The sequence below is a fragment of the Vipera ursinii genome (assembly GCF_947247035.1).
Source record: "Vipera ursinii genome assembly, chromosome: 1".
Classification (NCBI taxonomy): Eukaryota; Metazoa; Chordata; class Lepidosauria; order Squamata; family Viperidae; genus Vipera; species Vipera ursinii.
The window spans coordinates 169,503,339-169,520,682 of NC_139512.1; the positions used below are offsets into that span (position 1 = coordinate 169,503,339).

A 17,344-nucleotide genomic window follows, 5' to 3' on the forward strand; every position below is an offset into this window, starting at 1 on the left:
TTCTGAAGGTAAGATTTATTTTCAGGATTACAGATCCAAATGCATTGCATTTTAAAATAAGAAACAGGCCAAATAAAATCAAAGTTAAATAAATAAAGGTAGTAAGCTTGGATTTTTTCCCCCCACATCTAGTCTGCATTCTCTGGAAGCGTATACTGTGTTGTAAGGTTGTCCTTTGTGGTGCCATTGCCCTAAAACATAGTTAAGTCTACCTTTTTGTCAATATATAAGTGGGCAATGTTTGGTTTTCTAAAGAAGCATTTGGTAAATATGGAAGGGAACAATGTTGCTGTTAAGCGGGGCCAGCATAAAAAAAGCCCATAGAAAACTGCAATAAGTGCATTTTATTAATTATTTGACAATAGCTACAATCATTACAGGCAACACGACAAAACACACCCTGCTCTGAAGCACTGCCAATTTCTTAGCACTCTTCCCTCAGTAAGAAAGACCACGTTACACGTGGTTTAACACTATAGAAACACCAGCCATGTTTACTTGGATTTCCTTTGCCAATTTCTGGAAAACTAAGAAGATGGGAAGCAGTTGCTAGGGTGCTTACGCTTGGAAAAATAAGTTAAGCCTACCATCTGATGAGTTTGGTATGTCACTAAAATTATCTGAAGAGGCCAAAAGGATTCAGGGATAAAGCAAAGGACTTTGCTTCAGGATTCAGGTTACCTCTAAGGAACAGGTACTCGCTCTAATTTGACTTTGTCTTAAAATCATGATTATTTCCGTGCATGAGGGACCCCTTATTCTCTTATCCCTGTTCTGCACATGTAGAACTTCCTGTGCAATTTCAGAGATTTCAAGTTTTACTTTTCCCTTTAATATTTATTGGGGAGCTAGTAACTTGATCCCAGTCTTTCTCCTGAGATCACTGATTACAGTGAGCCAGCACCTTCGTATGATCTGCCAAGAGAACTGCACACGTTTTTGTAAACGAAGTAATTGCAGTGTTTGAGTTACTTCTGAAAGGAATGTTAACTCAGCACTAGCACTAGCCCTTAGACTTATATACCGCTTCAGGGATTTATAGCCTTCTCTAAGCTGTTTACAGAGTCAACATATGCCCCCCCCCAACAATCTGGGTCCTTATTTTACTGACTTTGGAAGGATGGGAGGCTGAGTCAACCTTGCACACGTGATCGAACCGCTGGCAATCAGCAGAATTAGCCTGCAATACTGCATTCTAACTACTGTGCCACCACGGCTCTTCTAAGCTATTTTTTTCTAAACAAAAAATCCTTAAGATTTTATTGCTTGAGAGGAATGGGGGCAGAAGACGATTTTGAAATCATTACCAGTCTCACAAGGAAACTGTTATAGAGGTTCATTTTTACCTTTTATTCATCTGGAGGGCAGCAGAGGTTACTGGACCTTACTGACCAACTAGTGTTAGGAGGAGGGCCCAGCAACCTGAGAGTTGAGTGGTATGGCAGCAATAACTACCAGCATCTACTCAAGATAAAAAGATAATTGTTCAGACCCAGAGGCTCTGCAGAGGAGTTAGAGACTTCTACCTTTTCACAACAGGTCCAACTGAACCTAAACAACCTCATATATAAAGCTGTAAATATTGAACACGACACCATGAAAACAGCTACGTACAGGATTGCTAGATAAATATTTTTAGTAGCAAGTAAGCATTTCTGTAGTTTCAAGCTGCTCTTGCAGTAAACCAGTAAATCACAACACAACACTGAGCTATAAAGCCTCTTACATTACGAGATAGAAAGCCTCTTAAAAGAGATTAAGTGATGAAACTCCTACGGGTTCTAAGGACACCTGCAGGTGAAGTCACTAAAACTTTATGCCAGCTGGCCTTGCCAGGGTTCACGGCGTACATTCTGTACACATCTGTAAGAGAGAAAACATATATGAGCTACCAGGTTAAAAAAAAATCTCACCACTCTTATGTTTTGCTCCAATGAGCTTTGTTGCAGCTAAGATAAGATAAAAAGACTTTAAGGATAAGTTAGATCACAAGTGCACTTAACATAGAAACAGGGCTGTAATTTTGACTTCAGGTGGAAGGCCCAAACTGGCAGGAAGGGACAACTGAAACTTAAGTACCTGCAGAATTCATCAATTGCCTTGTGGAAAGGACGACACACCTTTTATCATGGACTACTATTTTTCAAGGATAGCCACAGTGCTTCTTAACACAATTCTTTCTTGGAGACGGCAGGCTTGTTACAAAAAGCAGCTTAATGCATTGTTAAGACCACAAAACAGCCCGGTTGTTATTTACTCACCATAATTTCTGCAGGAGTTACTGCTTGCACTACCTCATCGAATTCTTCCGGGGACATGGGCAGAAGGGCCTCGGGGCCAGGCAGTCTGGAAGGGTGGCTGAAGTAGGGCAGAGAACAAAAACCAATTATTTTCCTGATGAATTGGGACACGATCATTAGTCCTAACACGAAAAACTGTCTCAGTATCACTATTTCTAGGCTTAGCCTGCTAATAACCCATCAAATATTGCCTAGAGACAATTCTCAGTTCAATAACCTGAGCCTTCTTGCCACACTGAAACACAACTGGCTTGCTTTTGAGCCAGCACGCCTAGCCAGCCTGCTAGTCTACATCAGCCCCGAGTTCATGCTGAAATCTATTAAACTTCTATTCGAGGAGGAGGGCAGGCACACATTCATTTCCTGCTGGAGGCAACACAGGACTTGCGTTTTAGGACTTTCACAAATAAATTCAGCAAGGAGGCAGCAAGGATAACGAAGTACCTTCATCCCAGAGGTATCGCTACTATTTTGGCCAATTCAATATTTATTTATTTATAAAAAATTTTTAAAAAAGAGATGTTGATGTTATGTTTGTGAATATTTTATCCCCAAAGCCGTCATGGACAAAACGTGCAGGTGAAGACACCTGGATTCTAAGGTTGGTGCATTTGGTATAGAACAGGGGTAGGCAACCTCGGCTCTTTTATGACTCATGGAGTTCAACTCCCAGAATTCCTGAGTCAGCTATGCTGACTCAGGAATTCTGGGAGTTGAAGTCCATGAGCCATAAAAGAGCCGAGGTTGCCTACCCCTGGTATAGAAGCTCCACTCCCTGCTAGCTGAAAAAGACCCAGCAACACTAAACCTGGCCGTGATTCGCGGGATTGCCTTATGATTAACCCAAAGGAGCTGCAAAATAAAACATATTAAGTTTAAGATTCAATGCACTCTACAGGCACCTGTTTAGGGCTTTCTTCCTTCACTGTCACACAGCAAAAGGTTCCTTTCCCCCTCCCCCCTCTAAAACATTGCATACTGTAGATTATTCATACAACCCCCTCCCAAATTGGAAAACTAACCTTTTCTCTCTAAACCAGTTTAAACCATATGCGAATTTGATTTAAGATTAAATGTCCTTTTGGTTTCCTGGCAGATTTAGAGGAGGTGGGGGGATTTAAGGAACATTCTTAACTGAAATCTCTTTACAACCAGCCAAGATCCTCCAAGGAGACCTTGTAAAGAGCTACACCTTTTTTTTTTCTTTCACTCCCCAAATCCAGATGTCGCACATGACGCTGAAAGAAATAATTTCTCGTAGAGTAGTCGGAATTATTTGCAAGCCAATTGCTTTGAGGACCTTTACGATGGAAAAGCAACTTAAAACAATATTAAGATCATTACATAAAAACTGGAAAAGGTACAAATGCACTGTACACACGGCTTTTTTTGTACATATCAATAAGCTTAAGGCCTATTTTAGGGAAACGTCTTAAAAGAATATTTGCAGGAAAGGAAGAGTTTTATTTGGTTGCTTGTAAATCGGGCATTGCTAAAAGAAGCCAGGGATGATACAACAGATAAGAAACAGACAGCCAACAATTGAATTGGGGGGAAGCAGAACAGACTTGACCTGGGAGACTAGCATGCAGCAGTCAAGCAGGAATGGAAAATAGAAAGGAAAGCTATCTGAAAGCAACCAGCCAGTCTTTTTACCATGAATGCTCTGCTCACCATCCTCCTCCCCTTTAAGGACCCTGACCTGGGAAAAACCATTTGCCATTCCAATTCCTTTTCCTCATCCTCCCCCCCCCCCACAACACACCTCTTCTCCAGCCAATAAATTATAATACTGCCACCAACCTGATCGCACACTCAAGACACCCCCCCCAATAAACTGAGGAAGTCTGCTGATTTTTTCCAATAAAAAACTCTTGATTAAAAACCAAAGAGGCACATTATATCATTATCCAAAATCCAAAACTTTATTTGGACATGTTACGCAAGAACAGAGAGTGGGCCAAGCGGTGGTAGTGTGCTGCAAACTTGATTATTGGTGCTGGTGGGTAGGGAAAGGGGAGGGTGGTCCAAATCTTAGCTTCCAGAATCAGCACAGGCATAAACCAAGACCACCGTTCGGTATGCTGGTTCTCAGAGGTCACGCTGAAAGTACACAACCACAGCACCTGAGCAGTCTTGGGAAGAATGCTTCTTCCCAATGCTCTGACATTGGCCAGAGCTAAAGGTGACACCCCAGTACTTTCAAAGTGCACTCTGTTCTCTTCTTGGCAAACTCACACTTCAGATACAGAGATTAGTTCAGTTTTGATGTATCCTTTGGCTCTACCATCCACATCCATGGGTTCCGAAGCTAAAAAAAAAAGCACACAAAAAGTTTATTTTTGCATCTGGAAAACAGAAAACATCCAGACTTAGCTAATGTCTAGACCAGAACTTCTCAACTGGGAGCCCTATGAATCCTTCGGTATTTCAAGGGGCCACTGGTGAAAAACATGTAACATTTATTACGGGCATTGCTGTTTAATTACTTTTTAATTTTTGTATCTTGTTTTTATTATGTATTGCCCTGTTCACCGCCCTGAGTCCTTCGGCAGAAGGGCAGTATACAAATTAACTTAATAAATAAATAAATAAATAAATAAATAAATAAATAAATAAATAAATAAATAAATAAATAAATAAATCTCTCTTGTGTATATCACATGCCAAGGGATCCTCAGATAGTCAACGTGTATTATACTGCAAACAGTGTCTTGTTGACACCAGAAAATGCATCACTTACTGTCCCATATCTGTTATCAGACATGGAACCATAGGTCATTGGCAGCCTACTTACCTGGCAGATGGAGGATGACCCCAGCAAATTGTTGACTGACAAGGGACTGTGCTGAACACTGAGAAGTCACATTACAGTACCTCATAATAATATAACTGATAATTGAGCTGTCTTTTGGTTTCTTCTTATGTGACATTCTGGAAAACCTGTATGACTTAAGCAAACCATCGGTTACCCAATACTTACCTGTGAATGTCACTTGTTAAGAAGCTGCCCCTTGCTACTTAATACTAGCAAGGTTATCAAAGGGCAATTGCCTTAACTGTTTAGTTGCTTTGTGGGGCACCTGTGGGGCATTTTTCAATAGTAAACAAAAACATCACCTCCACTAAATGCGATATATTTTTCCTTTATAGTATTTTCAAAAAGCTTAATTTATTAAACAAGCAACTTGCAGGGAAGAAACCATGACCTTTCGTTATGCAAAAAGATTATTAAAGGATTTCTTGAAAAATTGAAACTGCATGCAAACAATCTTGACTGACCATCCAGGAATTTGCCCAGTTTTTTATTGGGCGGTAGTTAGTCTTGGGTTGAAAGATGATATATTTGTGTGCGAATCATAAGAAGCTACTGCATAAGGATATGGAAAGTTGTTTCCATAAGCTGCAGGATGGAGATTTTCCAACCTGGATAGTGAATCCATTCACCTCAAATGCTACTGATGTTGATGTTGCATTGGAAAAATCATTCATCAAACTACAGAGCAATACAGAACCTCAAGAAAGTTTTAAACGGGACAAACATTGTGATCAACAGTGCAAGCCAAGTGTGTAAGTAGCAATATTTTTCACCAGTAATGGAACCCAGACAGGAGATGTGTGTGTACATGAGGGGACGGCAACAGTGCAAAATGATTGAGAAGCACTGGTCTAGACATCCAACCTCTATATTTATATCAATTTAGGTTAAGTGTAACAACGGTGGGGGGGGGAGGGGAGGAAGCTTAATAGATCAAATTCTGGTCATGAGGTAAACATCTTTCAATTGATTCTCAAGGTAGACATAAGCCAAGGCCACTTTTTAAAAGCAAAAACTAGCAGCAGCTTGTGTGCAATGCAATATTTGCATATTTCATATGGCACCTATCTTACTCCTTGCCCATCCCCGTGTCTAGATTCCAAAGAAGTGTTGTCAGATTCGGGGGTAGAAGCAAGGAAAGCTGAGATTCCTAAGTAGTCAACGAGGGTATGCAAAAATGGGAGCCACACAGGCACGCGCATCTGTACACGAGACTGTTATCCTTGTGAAAAGGCAGGTTGGATAGACAACTACTCACGCTCTTTGTGCCTGGAATAGTATTTTCCGAATGCAACGTCTTTGAGAGTGCATGGATACAGGTACTGCAGTGGGTTCTCGGGAAAATTCTCTGCTGCCATCACTTTGTAACTGCGAATGATATCTGGCAGGCTGACTGCAGAGAGTTCCTTTTTTGTGTAGGGCTCTACAGAGTGGAAGGATGGATCTGGGGAAGATAAATGTTACATGTTTTTTCAATATATAGTACAATATATAGTACAACCATCATAGTTTTATTGGAGGCTGCCTTTAACAGAAGCTTGACAATGTAGGAATTTATTTAAAACTTTTCCCGGAACTGGAGCAATGGAGGGTTTTTTTCTCTCTCCCTCTACTGTATTTATATACTATAACCCCCCCCCCCCCAGTATAGAAGCTGCTAGAAAGTCTGTGGATGGAGGCTGGGAAAATTATGGGATTACCACAGTTCACTCTAGCTCCTGATTTATACTTTATAACAGGGGTCTTCAAACTCAGCCCTTTTATGACTCATGGACTTCAACTCCCAAAATTCCTCAGCCAGCATGCCTGGCTGAGAAATTCTGGGAGTTGAAGTCCATGAGTCATAAAAGGGCTGAGTTTGAAGACCCATGCTTTATAATCTCTCTTAAAATTTCTTGCAATCTATAGTAATTTGAATCCTCTCCAGCATCTTTTCTGAAATTCTGTCAGAGAGCACTTCATCTGTAGCAGACCACTGCCATCTTGTGGCCTGTCCAGAACATTGTATTTTCTCTTTAATTTGCTCTCTGTTGTACTACTGTGATCTGAGCAGCATTATAATTATAACCTTGTGCACTGAATTGTTTGCATGTTAATATTTAAATAGAGTTGCATTTTTATTTTTTAAAAAGTTGTATTTAATTTGTATGTTCTGAGAGATGGTCAACTTCCTGGGGGAAAAGGTAGAGAAAGTGCTGAAACTTAGTGTGTTGTTGTTGTTAGTTGCGAAGTCGTGTCCGACCCACCGCGACCCTATGGACAATGTTCCTCCAGGCCTTCCTGTCCTCTACCATCTTCTGGAGTCCATTTAAGCTCATGCCTACTGCTTCAGTGAGACTCCATCCAGCCACCTCATTCTCTGTCGTCCCCTTCTTCTATTGCCCTCAGTCTTTCCCAGCATTAGGCTCTTCTCCAGTGAGTCCTTCCTTCTCATTAGGTGGCCAAAGTATTTGAGTTTTAGCTTCAGGATCTGGCCTTCTAAAGAGCAGTCAGGGTTGATCTCCTCTAGGACTGACCGGTTTGATCGCCTTGCAGTCCAAGGGACTCGCAGGAGTCTTCTCCAGCACCATAGTTCAAACTTACTGTAACTCGGTGCTATAGAACTAGTTGGGGGATAACTCTATATACATTATTTCAACTTCTGCACCTTGATTTTTTAATGGCCAGAAAGGCACCACAGGATATCAGTCTCATCTCTTTTCTTACAACTGGGGTTCTCAATCTCCTAAATAAGGTGCATCTAGAAGATAAGTGGCAGTACCAGGAACAACGAAGCTGGGACTTCAATGCAGGAGGTCAGGCCAGTGTGAAGACCATGAGGACATCTGACAAAGAAGCTCCGAGATCTCCAACCCTCCACCCTCTAGGCCTCAGCATTTTACTGCAATCTCAAACATTTGCTTGAACATATATTTGTGTCATTCAGGCAACCACGAATTGAAAATAATTTTGAATGTATGCAGTTTTACGTGCACAAGCCTACATTAAGGACTGCATTTGGGATTGTTACAGATTTCCCTCCTGTACAATATTCTATCAGGGAAGTCTCAGGGCCTAATAGTATTTTCGTTCAAATGACATGATTAATTAAATCGCTCTGTGGATTTTAATTTGCTGTTTCCCTTTAGTAGTTTTACTTCTATTCTTCCTTCAGTAAAGGTGGTCCTTGCTACTTTTTTTTAAAAAAAAAACCTGAATCCACCATCTTCTGTTGAAGGGGGCCTGGAACTCAAACTGTCATGGCGACATGTGAAATGCATCTGTTTATCTGAAAGCCGCTTTTGAATGCCCACCTGGCACTATCCCACCAGAAAGGGGCGCAGCAGGACTGGAAAAACAAGGCTGGGCTCTCCCAGTGCTCCTGCCCTTCTTGTTGGCACAAAGAAGGGCAGGGACAGCTTGCCTGCCTGAATTGTTGGAAGAAAGTTGAGCTCCTGACATGGCTTCTGCCAGTCACACTAGAGCAGACATGTCAAACACAAGGCCCGGGGGCCAGATCCGGCCCGCAAAGTGGTTTCATGTGGCCCGCGAAGCCATCCTGCAACGAGTGAGGGAACGGCCCCCCCTGCCTTGGCCCTGGCCCAGAGACCCTCCTCCTGCCAGAGACCCTCAGATCTGTCCCACTCCTGCCCAGGCCCCCATAGGCACCCTTGATGCCAACGATGTAGAGCTGGCCACGCCCACCCAGTGGGCCATACACACTCTAGCCACGCCCACCCAGTAGACCACGCCCACCCTGGCCATACCCACCCGGCCCCCTGAGGGCAACCGCCATGCTGATGCGGCCCTCAGTGAAATTGAGTTTGACACCCCTGCACTAGAGAATGCTCACAGGCCCTGGCCTGACTCAATACTTGATTGATTTTTATCTCTGATTAAATACGTAAGAGAGAGATGAAGGGAGAGGGAGAGAGAAAGATACAATACACCAAATTTTGTTAGCTCTAATTTTATAGAAAGAAAAATGATATTCATCAACCTTGAGTAAAGGGAATGCTACTGCATTACTCCCATATACTGTCGAACAGGGGTAGGCAACCTTGGAGCTGGCTCAGGAATTCTGGGAGTTGAAGTCCACGAGTCATAAAAGAGCCAAGGTTGCCTACCCCTGCTGTAGAACATGAGATTTTAATAAACGAGGGCAACTGGGTTCTTGTTCCATAGAGTTGTGGAAATGAACAGGGATTTAACATACTGGGAGAAACCAGGCCTGAGCTTGTTAAACTGTGATGTTTTTCCAAGCCGGAGACAAAGATTCCCTTTCTAAAGCACAAAAGCTCCCAGCATAAAGGGAACAGGAGGCTCCTCACAACACAAAGCCTTTTCTCCAAGTTTTGCTTACCATTTGGTGGTCCTTCCACCCAGGTGAAAGTGATCGCTCCTTCTCGACTACTTTCACTGAACCTCAAAAGAAATGTCCCAGTCTCCATTTCCTTCAGCAGGAGACGCTCTTGCTCCTTGCTGACAAAGCCCATGATGTGCCTGTAACACGGGGAAGATTATTCACCTTAAGCAAGGCCCCCTGTTTTTAAGCGCAGAACTAGGATCTTCCAGAGTCTTTCTGCTGAAAGGAAGCGGGTGCTTAAATATTCAAATATTCAAATATTCAAAATGACCCCAGTGGCAGAAAGAGCATTGTTCCCTATTGCCAGTCCTTGTCCCTGAAGGGAAAAAACCAGCCCCCTCCCCGCACCATAAGGCTATGAGAAAGCCCCTCCCATTCCCCCCCTCCCCCATGGACAGAAAAGATTTTGATTCTGGAGGGAAAACAGAAGTACTCCAGCAAGGGAACTACAAATAGTCCTTGACTTACAGCAGATCGCTTAGTGACTATTTAAAGTTACAATGGTACTGAAAAAAGTGACTTAGGACCATTTTTCACCCTTATGACAGTTGCAGCAATCCCCAGGGGCATGTGATTTACATTCATATGCTTGACAACTGAGTCGCCTTTATGACGGCTGCACCATCCTGGGGTCAACGTGATCCCCTTTTGCAATCTTCTGACAAGTAAAGGCAATGGGGAAGCCATATTCATTTGACAGCCGTGTTACTAATTTAACAACCGTTGTGACTCACTTAACTACCAGGGCAAGAAAAGTCGTAAAATGGGGCCAAACTCACTTAACAAATGTCTCACTTAGCAACATAGGTTTGGGGCTCAATTGTGGTCACAAGTTGAGGACTTCCCTGTAACAGTTCTACTTTCATTCTAACTGAACTTGCTACTGGGAATTCTGGAAGATTAATGCTCGGTAATATAATTTACTTTTCCCTCAGGCAGCTGCCTACATCCTGACAATTTTATGCTCCACCATTAAAAAAGCATTTGGCCCCATTTGTGGGTTTCGTAATAGAGAAAGATTGGCTGTTCACTTCATTAGAAAATGGCCTTTTAGCCTTTGCAGAGATCTACAAGCAGTCTTTAAAAAAAAGAGTGGAAAAACAATGCAATGGTGACTGTTGTGACTCAGGGCCAGCCTGTGGGTCCGGCAGCCGGCCCAGATGTATCGGATGACTCAGATGAGGGGGAGGAGGGAGACGAACTGGATGATGATGGCTTGGAGGCTTGGCAGAGCTCCCAGCCGGGGCCCTCTTCTCAGCTGCGTGAGCCCGATAGTGCGGAGGATGATGACCCACAGCTGGCCCTGTTCAAGGACGCCCGACGCAGGAGGCAGTCGAGCAGGACCAAGCAGAGAAAGGCTGCGGGTCTCCTCGGGAGGAGGCAGAGGGAGGCCACGCCCTGAACTCTAAATAAAAGGAGTGTTTGGGGAAGGGCTGGTTGCTGAAAGCAACCCTTCCGTTTGAGGATTCAAGTTCCAGTGTTTTGTTTCTTGTTCTGTTGTTCGTGTAATAAATCTTGGCAGACGCTTTTCAGCCTCAGACGCTCTCCAGTCTCTACTGTTTGAACAGGGGTTTGCCTTATTACAAGGCCGGTAGTTGGCTGGTTCAGAACAGGTGACAATAACTTTATAAATCCATCCCAGATTAGTCTGAAACTCCCATATTGTTTTTTCTATTTCTTCTTAAGCCTTTTTACATGCAGCAGGGATAGGGAACAATGCTCCCTTCTTTATCAGAGCATATAACACATTGAAACTGAATCAAACTCATATGGAAGAACCGGGTTAAAGTTGCCCTAAGCAAGGAAGTTTCTTTTAGGGCAAAGAAAGCAGAAAGAACATTTATTCCTTTTTCCTTGCAACAGCATTGTATACACTCTCCAAATCTGCTATGCAGCCTCAAGTCAAAATCAAGGGATTTTCAAAGCTAAGGGGTGTGTGGTGAAGGTAAAAAAAAAAAAGTTAAGGAAATCACACCGAGCAAGCAGAAAAAGAATTCCATTCATACAGTACTACAGGATTCTTCCTTTCAGGGTTTTTAAAATGAGTAGGGCCCAAGTGGCTCACTTTGTCTGCATAAAGTTAAAGTAAAGGTAAAGTTTCCCCCGCACATGCGTGCTAGTCGTTTTCGACTCTAGGGGCCGGTGCTCATCTCCGTTTCAAAGCCGAAGAGCCAGCGCTTGTCCGAGGACGTCTCCGTGGTCATGTGGCCGGCACGACTAGACGCCAAAGGCACACGGAACGCTGTTACCTTCCCACCGTAGTGGTCCCTATTTTTCTACTTGCATTTTTACGTGCTTTCGAACTGCTAGGTTGGCAGAAGCTGGGACGAGTAACAGGCGCTCACTCTGTTACGCGGCACTCGGGATTCGACCCGCCAAACTGCCGACCTTCCGATCGACAAGCTCAGCGTCCTAACCCACTGAGCCACTGCGTCCCTTTGTCCCTTGTCTGCATTGCTGACTGTAAATATTGCTAGACTTCAATTTGCCCTGAAGCCCAACTGAAATCATTCCAGGCTCGTCTGCCTTTCTATTTGCCCCCCCCCCAGCAAAAGATGCTTACCCGTCATTCCAGAGGAAGAGCAAGTGTTTCCTAATCAGTTCAAGGATCCCTTCAATCCACAGCCAGAAGGGAAAGTTTTTATCGTTCACGTTTTCCTGAAATCAAGAGAGACAAAAGCTCAGGATGGTAAAAGTTACCCACCGATCTAGCACATCTCGTTTTTAATATTTCCACTTCTTGTCCCTTGCTTGGTGTTTTCACATTTGTCTGCTGCACTTATTTTCTTCAATATTTGAAATTGGGGGAGGGGGGGGTGTTTGTCCTAAACTATTAGAATGGATAAATTACAGCTTCAAGGCCTCCGTTACCCCATAGTTCATTTCCTTCCAGCTTTCAAACCCTGTTCCCTGTTCCCACCAGACCGTGGACCTCTTGGTGCTCTCTGAGTTTGGTTGGGGTTTGGTTGTTTGTTTTTCTTCAGACTTTTTGTTACTCGCATAGATAATTCATTTTCAGTGAATTAACTCCCCCAAAACACTGAGTGCATCTAAGAACTAAAAGCTTTCCTACCCTTTGTTTACAGTTTGTAAGAGACACCTCCTATGCAAGCTTTCTTTCTCCTGAGAACGTCCCCAAACATTAAGGCTTTATTGACATGTCATGGGAAGCATCTACAGTATTTGCCACATTGGAGGTCAAGTGGGACACCAACTTCTCTACCAGGTATAGTCTTCCATGACAAGCAACCACTAGTGTGGAAGACAATTTAGTAGTCCCCATGGAAGGGCTGGGAAACAGGTGCTCCTCCAGATAGTGTTGGCATGGATGCTTAAGGACTGTTAGTTGTGGTAGGAGTTCCCCCAATTCCAGCTCTGTTCTTTTGCCATCCATTAATTTGTTCCAAAGTCAGGGTCCCAATTCTTGCCGCAACACTTAAACCATAATGGATGGGTCTCTAGATCACATGAAACCTAAAGGAAAGTACATTGTACAGACTACTGCTCCATACATAAATTAGAGCAGTCTATGACCATGTCTCTGCATTGATGGAATATAACTGTTCCAAACTATCCAAGACCAACATTTTTGTTCTTACCCCAGGTATGATTCAGCCAGAACAAAGAATAACTCAGAGGCATTCTTTTAGAGTAGGAAGAAAACCAATGAGCAGTACTTTATATTAAGTTACATTAAACTCCATAACGTTAGCTGAAGAACAGCAACTCATACCTTGCAGAATCTTGCCCATGAAATAAGGCCATCTGGAGTACATCCATTTGCTAAAACAAACAAAAAACAAAACAAAAACCCAAGACATTTCCATCAGGTTACTGACATTTACGCATTTACACTATACCAACGTAGAATGCAATGCTGCGATTAAATCACATGCAAAAATTGTTTTCTGAATTTTAAGTATCACCATCTAGAAAAGGTTTGAGGAACGTGCGGTTTAAGGACTGGTTTCCTCAACTTGCCCCCACCCAAATGTGCTGGATGACAAATACCCAAATACCCTGTTCAATTATTAATGCAATATTCACTATTGACTCTGAAGGATGTATGGAAATGAATTGGAAATTTAGGTTTCGTAAACGTGGAATCTTCACTTCAGCATTTCCTGGGCTGGTGTGCTTTGTTCTGTTATTATCCTGAGAGGAGGTCTACACATTCTCCATCCGAAAAAAATAAAATAAAAATTAAAACCACACGGTTAAGAAGCAGGGGAGAGCTAAAACCTCTCATCACCGTATGCCTCTTTGCTATATAGCCAAGAGGTTCTACTACTGAAATTATTTTCATCTTTTTTCATTTTGATCGTTTAATCACTCAAACGTCTGTGCAGAATGCAAGAACCTTGTTTCCTACACATTAGAAAATGGGCAAAAGATGAGAGGCTAATTGAAAGGTAGGTGGTGGCAGCAGGAACAACCAAGGACTAACTCTAAAACCAGAGGGCAGAATGAAGATTCAGAGGGCTTCTGGAAGTGATGGTTTGAGGCCTACACAGTTTTTCACCCTACAGAGGATTAATTATGCCACTTACGAAGCAACTTTTCCCCGATCATGTTCAGCTGATCTGTACTGAGTCCCCTTTTTGTGACAGAAGAAAACTGCCAGCTCAGCACTTCAGAAAGTTGTGACCATCTTGCACATGGCGGATTAAGGAAGAAGGACAAATTCTAAAATGGAAGCAGATTAGGATACGTATAGTAAATACCCCCCACACCTTTCTTTCAAGCAGTTCAGGTAGCATCTCCACTTTCCTGCACTTCTGTGAGGTGGCACAGTTGACTGATTATCTACTGACTTTATGCTCCATAAGTAAACTTTTTTGGCAGCTGTGTATGGGCGCAAGAAAGACTTGTCCTACCTCCTTACCCATAAACCCTCCAGAGGCAACTTTTTAGAAATGTCTTCTGGAAAGACTATTATTACTCACTTAAATATGGCACCTTTAGCAGCTGCTGTTAGGTTTTATGTTTTAAAACTGAACTGAACAGACCTGAGTGAAGACTAAACTGGATATAAAGACTTTAAAGGAATAACAAACAAATGGGGGCAAGCTGAAATGTCACTCAGTGAGCTTCAGGACTGAGATGGGATCTGAATCTACATCAGCACAGTCGTACTCTGAAATTCTGGGAGGCATTCCCAACTGACAATCTCCAAAGTCTCCGATTTTTAACTTTCATCATTTGAAAAGAAAACAATAGACAAGTGAAGGGCAGTCTAATTACCATACAGCGGTGCTTGCAATTGACTGAGGTACGATGCCTAAGTAGGAAGCCTTGCCACCCAAAATGCAAGCACTCAGAGGCTACAAAGAGCACTGTTAACAAAAGAAAAATCTAGGACTGCATAAAAAACCAAGGAAAATGTTGGCCACTCAATAAGTCTACACCAGGGATCCCCAACCCCAGAGCCGTGGCCTGGAACTGGGTCACACAAATGGTGGGCAAGCCGGTGAGCGCACAAACCTCCATTTATGCAAGCAGAGAGCACACTTGCCATTTGTGCAGAACCTTCCCCTCTCCCTCCACCACCAGAGCTGGAAAGGTTGGATGGGGGCCGCTGGTCTAAACCAACCCATGAGGCCAAAGCTAGCAGTATTAACAAGCCTAAAACCAGACACTAACACTCAGTAATCAGACAGTTGTGTTTTATTTGTGGAAGAAACAAAAATCACTATATTTCCTTGTACTCAATTGCAAAATCAGAAAACTCCACTCTTATTAAACAGTATCAAAGATTGGAAGGTTCCTGTATTCATTTTCATTTTTTTACCTAAAAAACAAACAAAAAACAGCCAGAATATTTTGGCTTTTCCCTCCCCAAAACTGGAATGTTTTAGAATATTCCAAATTTTGACAATATAAATGATTTGGTAGGAATAGGCATGCTATCTCCCCTCTTCCAGGAAACAACCATTTTACCTATATAATTATAAATCAAGACGTTGTATCTCCTCAAAAAGCCATATAAACATCGATTTTGTTATAATCAGATGAATGTAAATAAGCCATTTTTTTTGCTGAACAGAAAAAAGCAATAGTGCACCTATGTGACCCGATTAGAGAATATATATTTTCCTATCAAAGATGAAACCATTTTTATGATATAAAATGCTTCCAGTGCAACCTTATACACAATTTTTTTTTATTTATTTAATTGAATTTCTATACCGCCCTTCTCCCGAAGGACTCAGCTCATAAATTCCCTTATGTTCAACAAGCCTAAATTCCCTGTAAAAGCATTTATGACGGAGGCTTTAAAGGGAGCCAGTCTGAATGCAGTGATTCTTAGCAATTTCAATCTTAGAAAAGTTGCTTCTTAAATTACCTTCGGTTCATTCATCAGCATATTGTACCATAAAATAGAAGCCCATCCACTTGGTAATTGGCTGACATTTGAGATCACAACAATTGGAAGGGAAAGGGCCTGGAAAGGGAAAATTGCAGAGAGAAGTTAAGTAAATATTCATAAATGGTGAATTCCACCTAAAAGCAGGAAAAAAATGCTAGGTTCACATACTGTATCATGGCTTTTTAAATAGTTTTGAATAAGTTGAGAGTGCAAAACCACTTTATAACTCATGTATGTAAACTGTGAATTCAGCCAAAGCTTCAATCCAGCCTTCTCCAAATATTAGGCTTTTAACTCCATCCTTCACTGCCAGACAGAGAAGATATGGTTCTAAACCAACAGAACTGAATGACATAAGTTTGACATCAGACTGTTAACCACCCAACATACAACAGTGTCATTTCATCATCAGAGCAATTCGGGATTTAAACAAAACACAGAGATTTGCATCATCCAAAGATCTGAGCAGCAGCTACAAAGAATAGGGTAATGAAACAATGAAAACTAATTAGGAGGTCACAGTGAACACCTTTAGTCTAGCTCCCAAGAAGAAACAGAGATTTGGGCTTTAGCTCTAAAACATCCTACACCAATCAATCCAGTAAGCCAGGCTATCAACTTTGAAAATGAGCATGGCTGCAGCCATTTTCCCTACTCATTTTCGGTTGACACATAGACTAAACAGATTTTCTCCCGTGGGAACCAAGGTCATTGGCTGTTCCCGGGACTGCAAGCTGGGCATTCCGTGAAAAACCCGCCAAGAAGATGTATTGGGGAACGTTGTAGCTTGCATAGCTTTAGGGGTGGGATTTCTTAACTTTGTACTGGGGATTGTTATGTGTCTATTCAGACTTGGTTTCACTTTTGATATGCTGACACTTTGTAACTAATAAACATGTTCTAGGAATTCTGCTTTATTTGTCTCTGTCTGTCGGAACCAAGACACAAGCAAGAACAATCTGACTTTAGGTGTAAGACTGCTTTAACCACTAAGGACCCATTTTTCCTAAATCACCACGCCAAACTTTTCTTGATTTTACTTAAGACTTATATCACCCTCATATAATACAGCAACAAGGAATATACATTGGTGAAGCAGTGATTGCAGCCACTATTACTTCAGTTTCCATTTATTAATTCAGTGAAATGGATAACGGATGAAAACGACCAAATGAACAAAGAGTAACCATCCAATTGCTTCTGAGGTAATATGGCATCATCTCACAAACATGATTATTAAATAATTGGCACTAATTACATTAAGAAGTTTGACACAATAACTCGTTCTGTTATTTGTATGACAACACTAACATACACTCCATAATACAACAGCCTTCACAATATTGTATCCAATGGTACACTGCAGCAAACATTTTGGTGCTTTTTATACCAATGAATATACACTGTGCAGTTCCCAATATTTACAGGCAACATCAAGGGGGAAAGGAATAAACGTTTTTAGACTATCTTTATGAAGAACTGTTTGGTAATGACCTATAAAGCCCTACATG

The 17,344-nt window shown here is 42.0% G+C and overlaps 1 protein-coding gene across 2 annotated transcripts in view; it reads right to left on the bottom strand.

The window, feature by feature from the left end:
- Positions 1-336: 336 nt before the first annotated feature.
- The window catches only part of STAT1 (signal transducer and activator of transcription 1), a 39,807-nt gene continuing 22,799 nt past the window's right edge, over positions 337-17,344 (bottom strand). For both annotated transcript variants that reach the window (XM_083372489.1, XM_083372490.1), the window contains exons 16-24: positions 15,810-15,908; positions 14,014-14,149; positions 13,197-13,246; positions 12,027-12,121; positions 9,461-9,600; positions 6,377-6,562; positions 4,539-4,611; positions 2,262-2,358; positions 337-1,863 (exon numbers count right to left, since the gene is read on the bottom strand). In XM_083372489.1, coding sequence (XP_083228615.1) covers positions 1,840-1,863; positions 2,262-2,358; positions 4,539-4,611; positions 6,377-6,562; positions 9,461-9,600; positions 12,027-12,121; positions 13,197-13,246; positions 14,014-14,149; positions 15,810-15,908 — 900 coding nt within the window. In that variant the 3' untranslated portion in view covers positions 337-1,839. The remainder of the gene's footprint in view (positions 1,864-2,261; positions 2,359-4,538; positions 4,612-6,376; positions 6,563-9,460; positions 9,601-12,026; positions 12,122-13,196; positions 13,247-14,013; positions 14,150-15,809; positions 15,909-17,344) is intronic.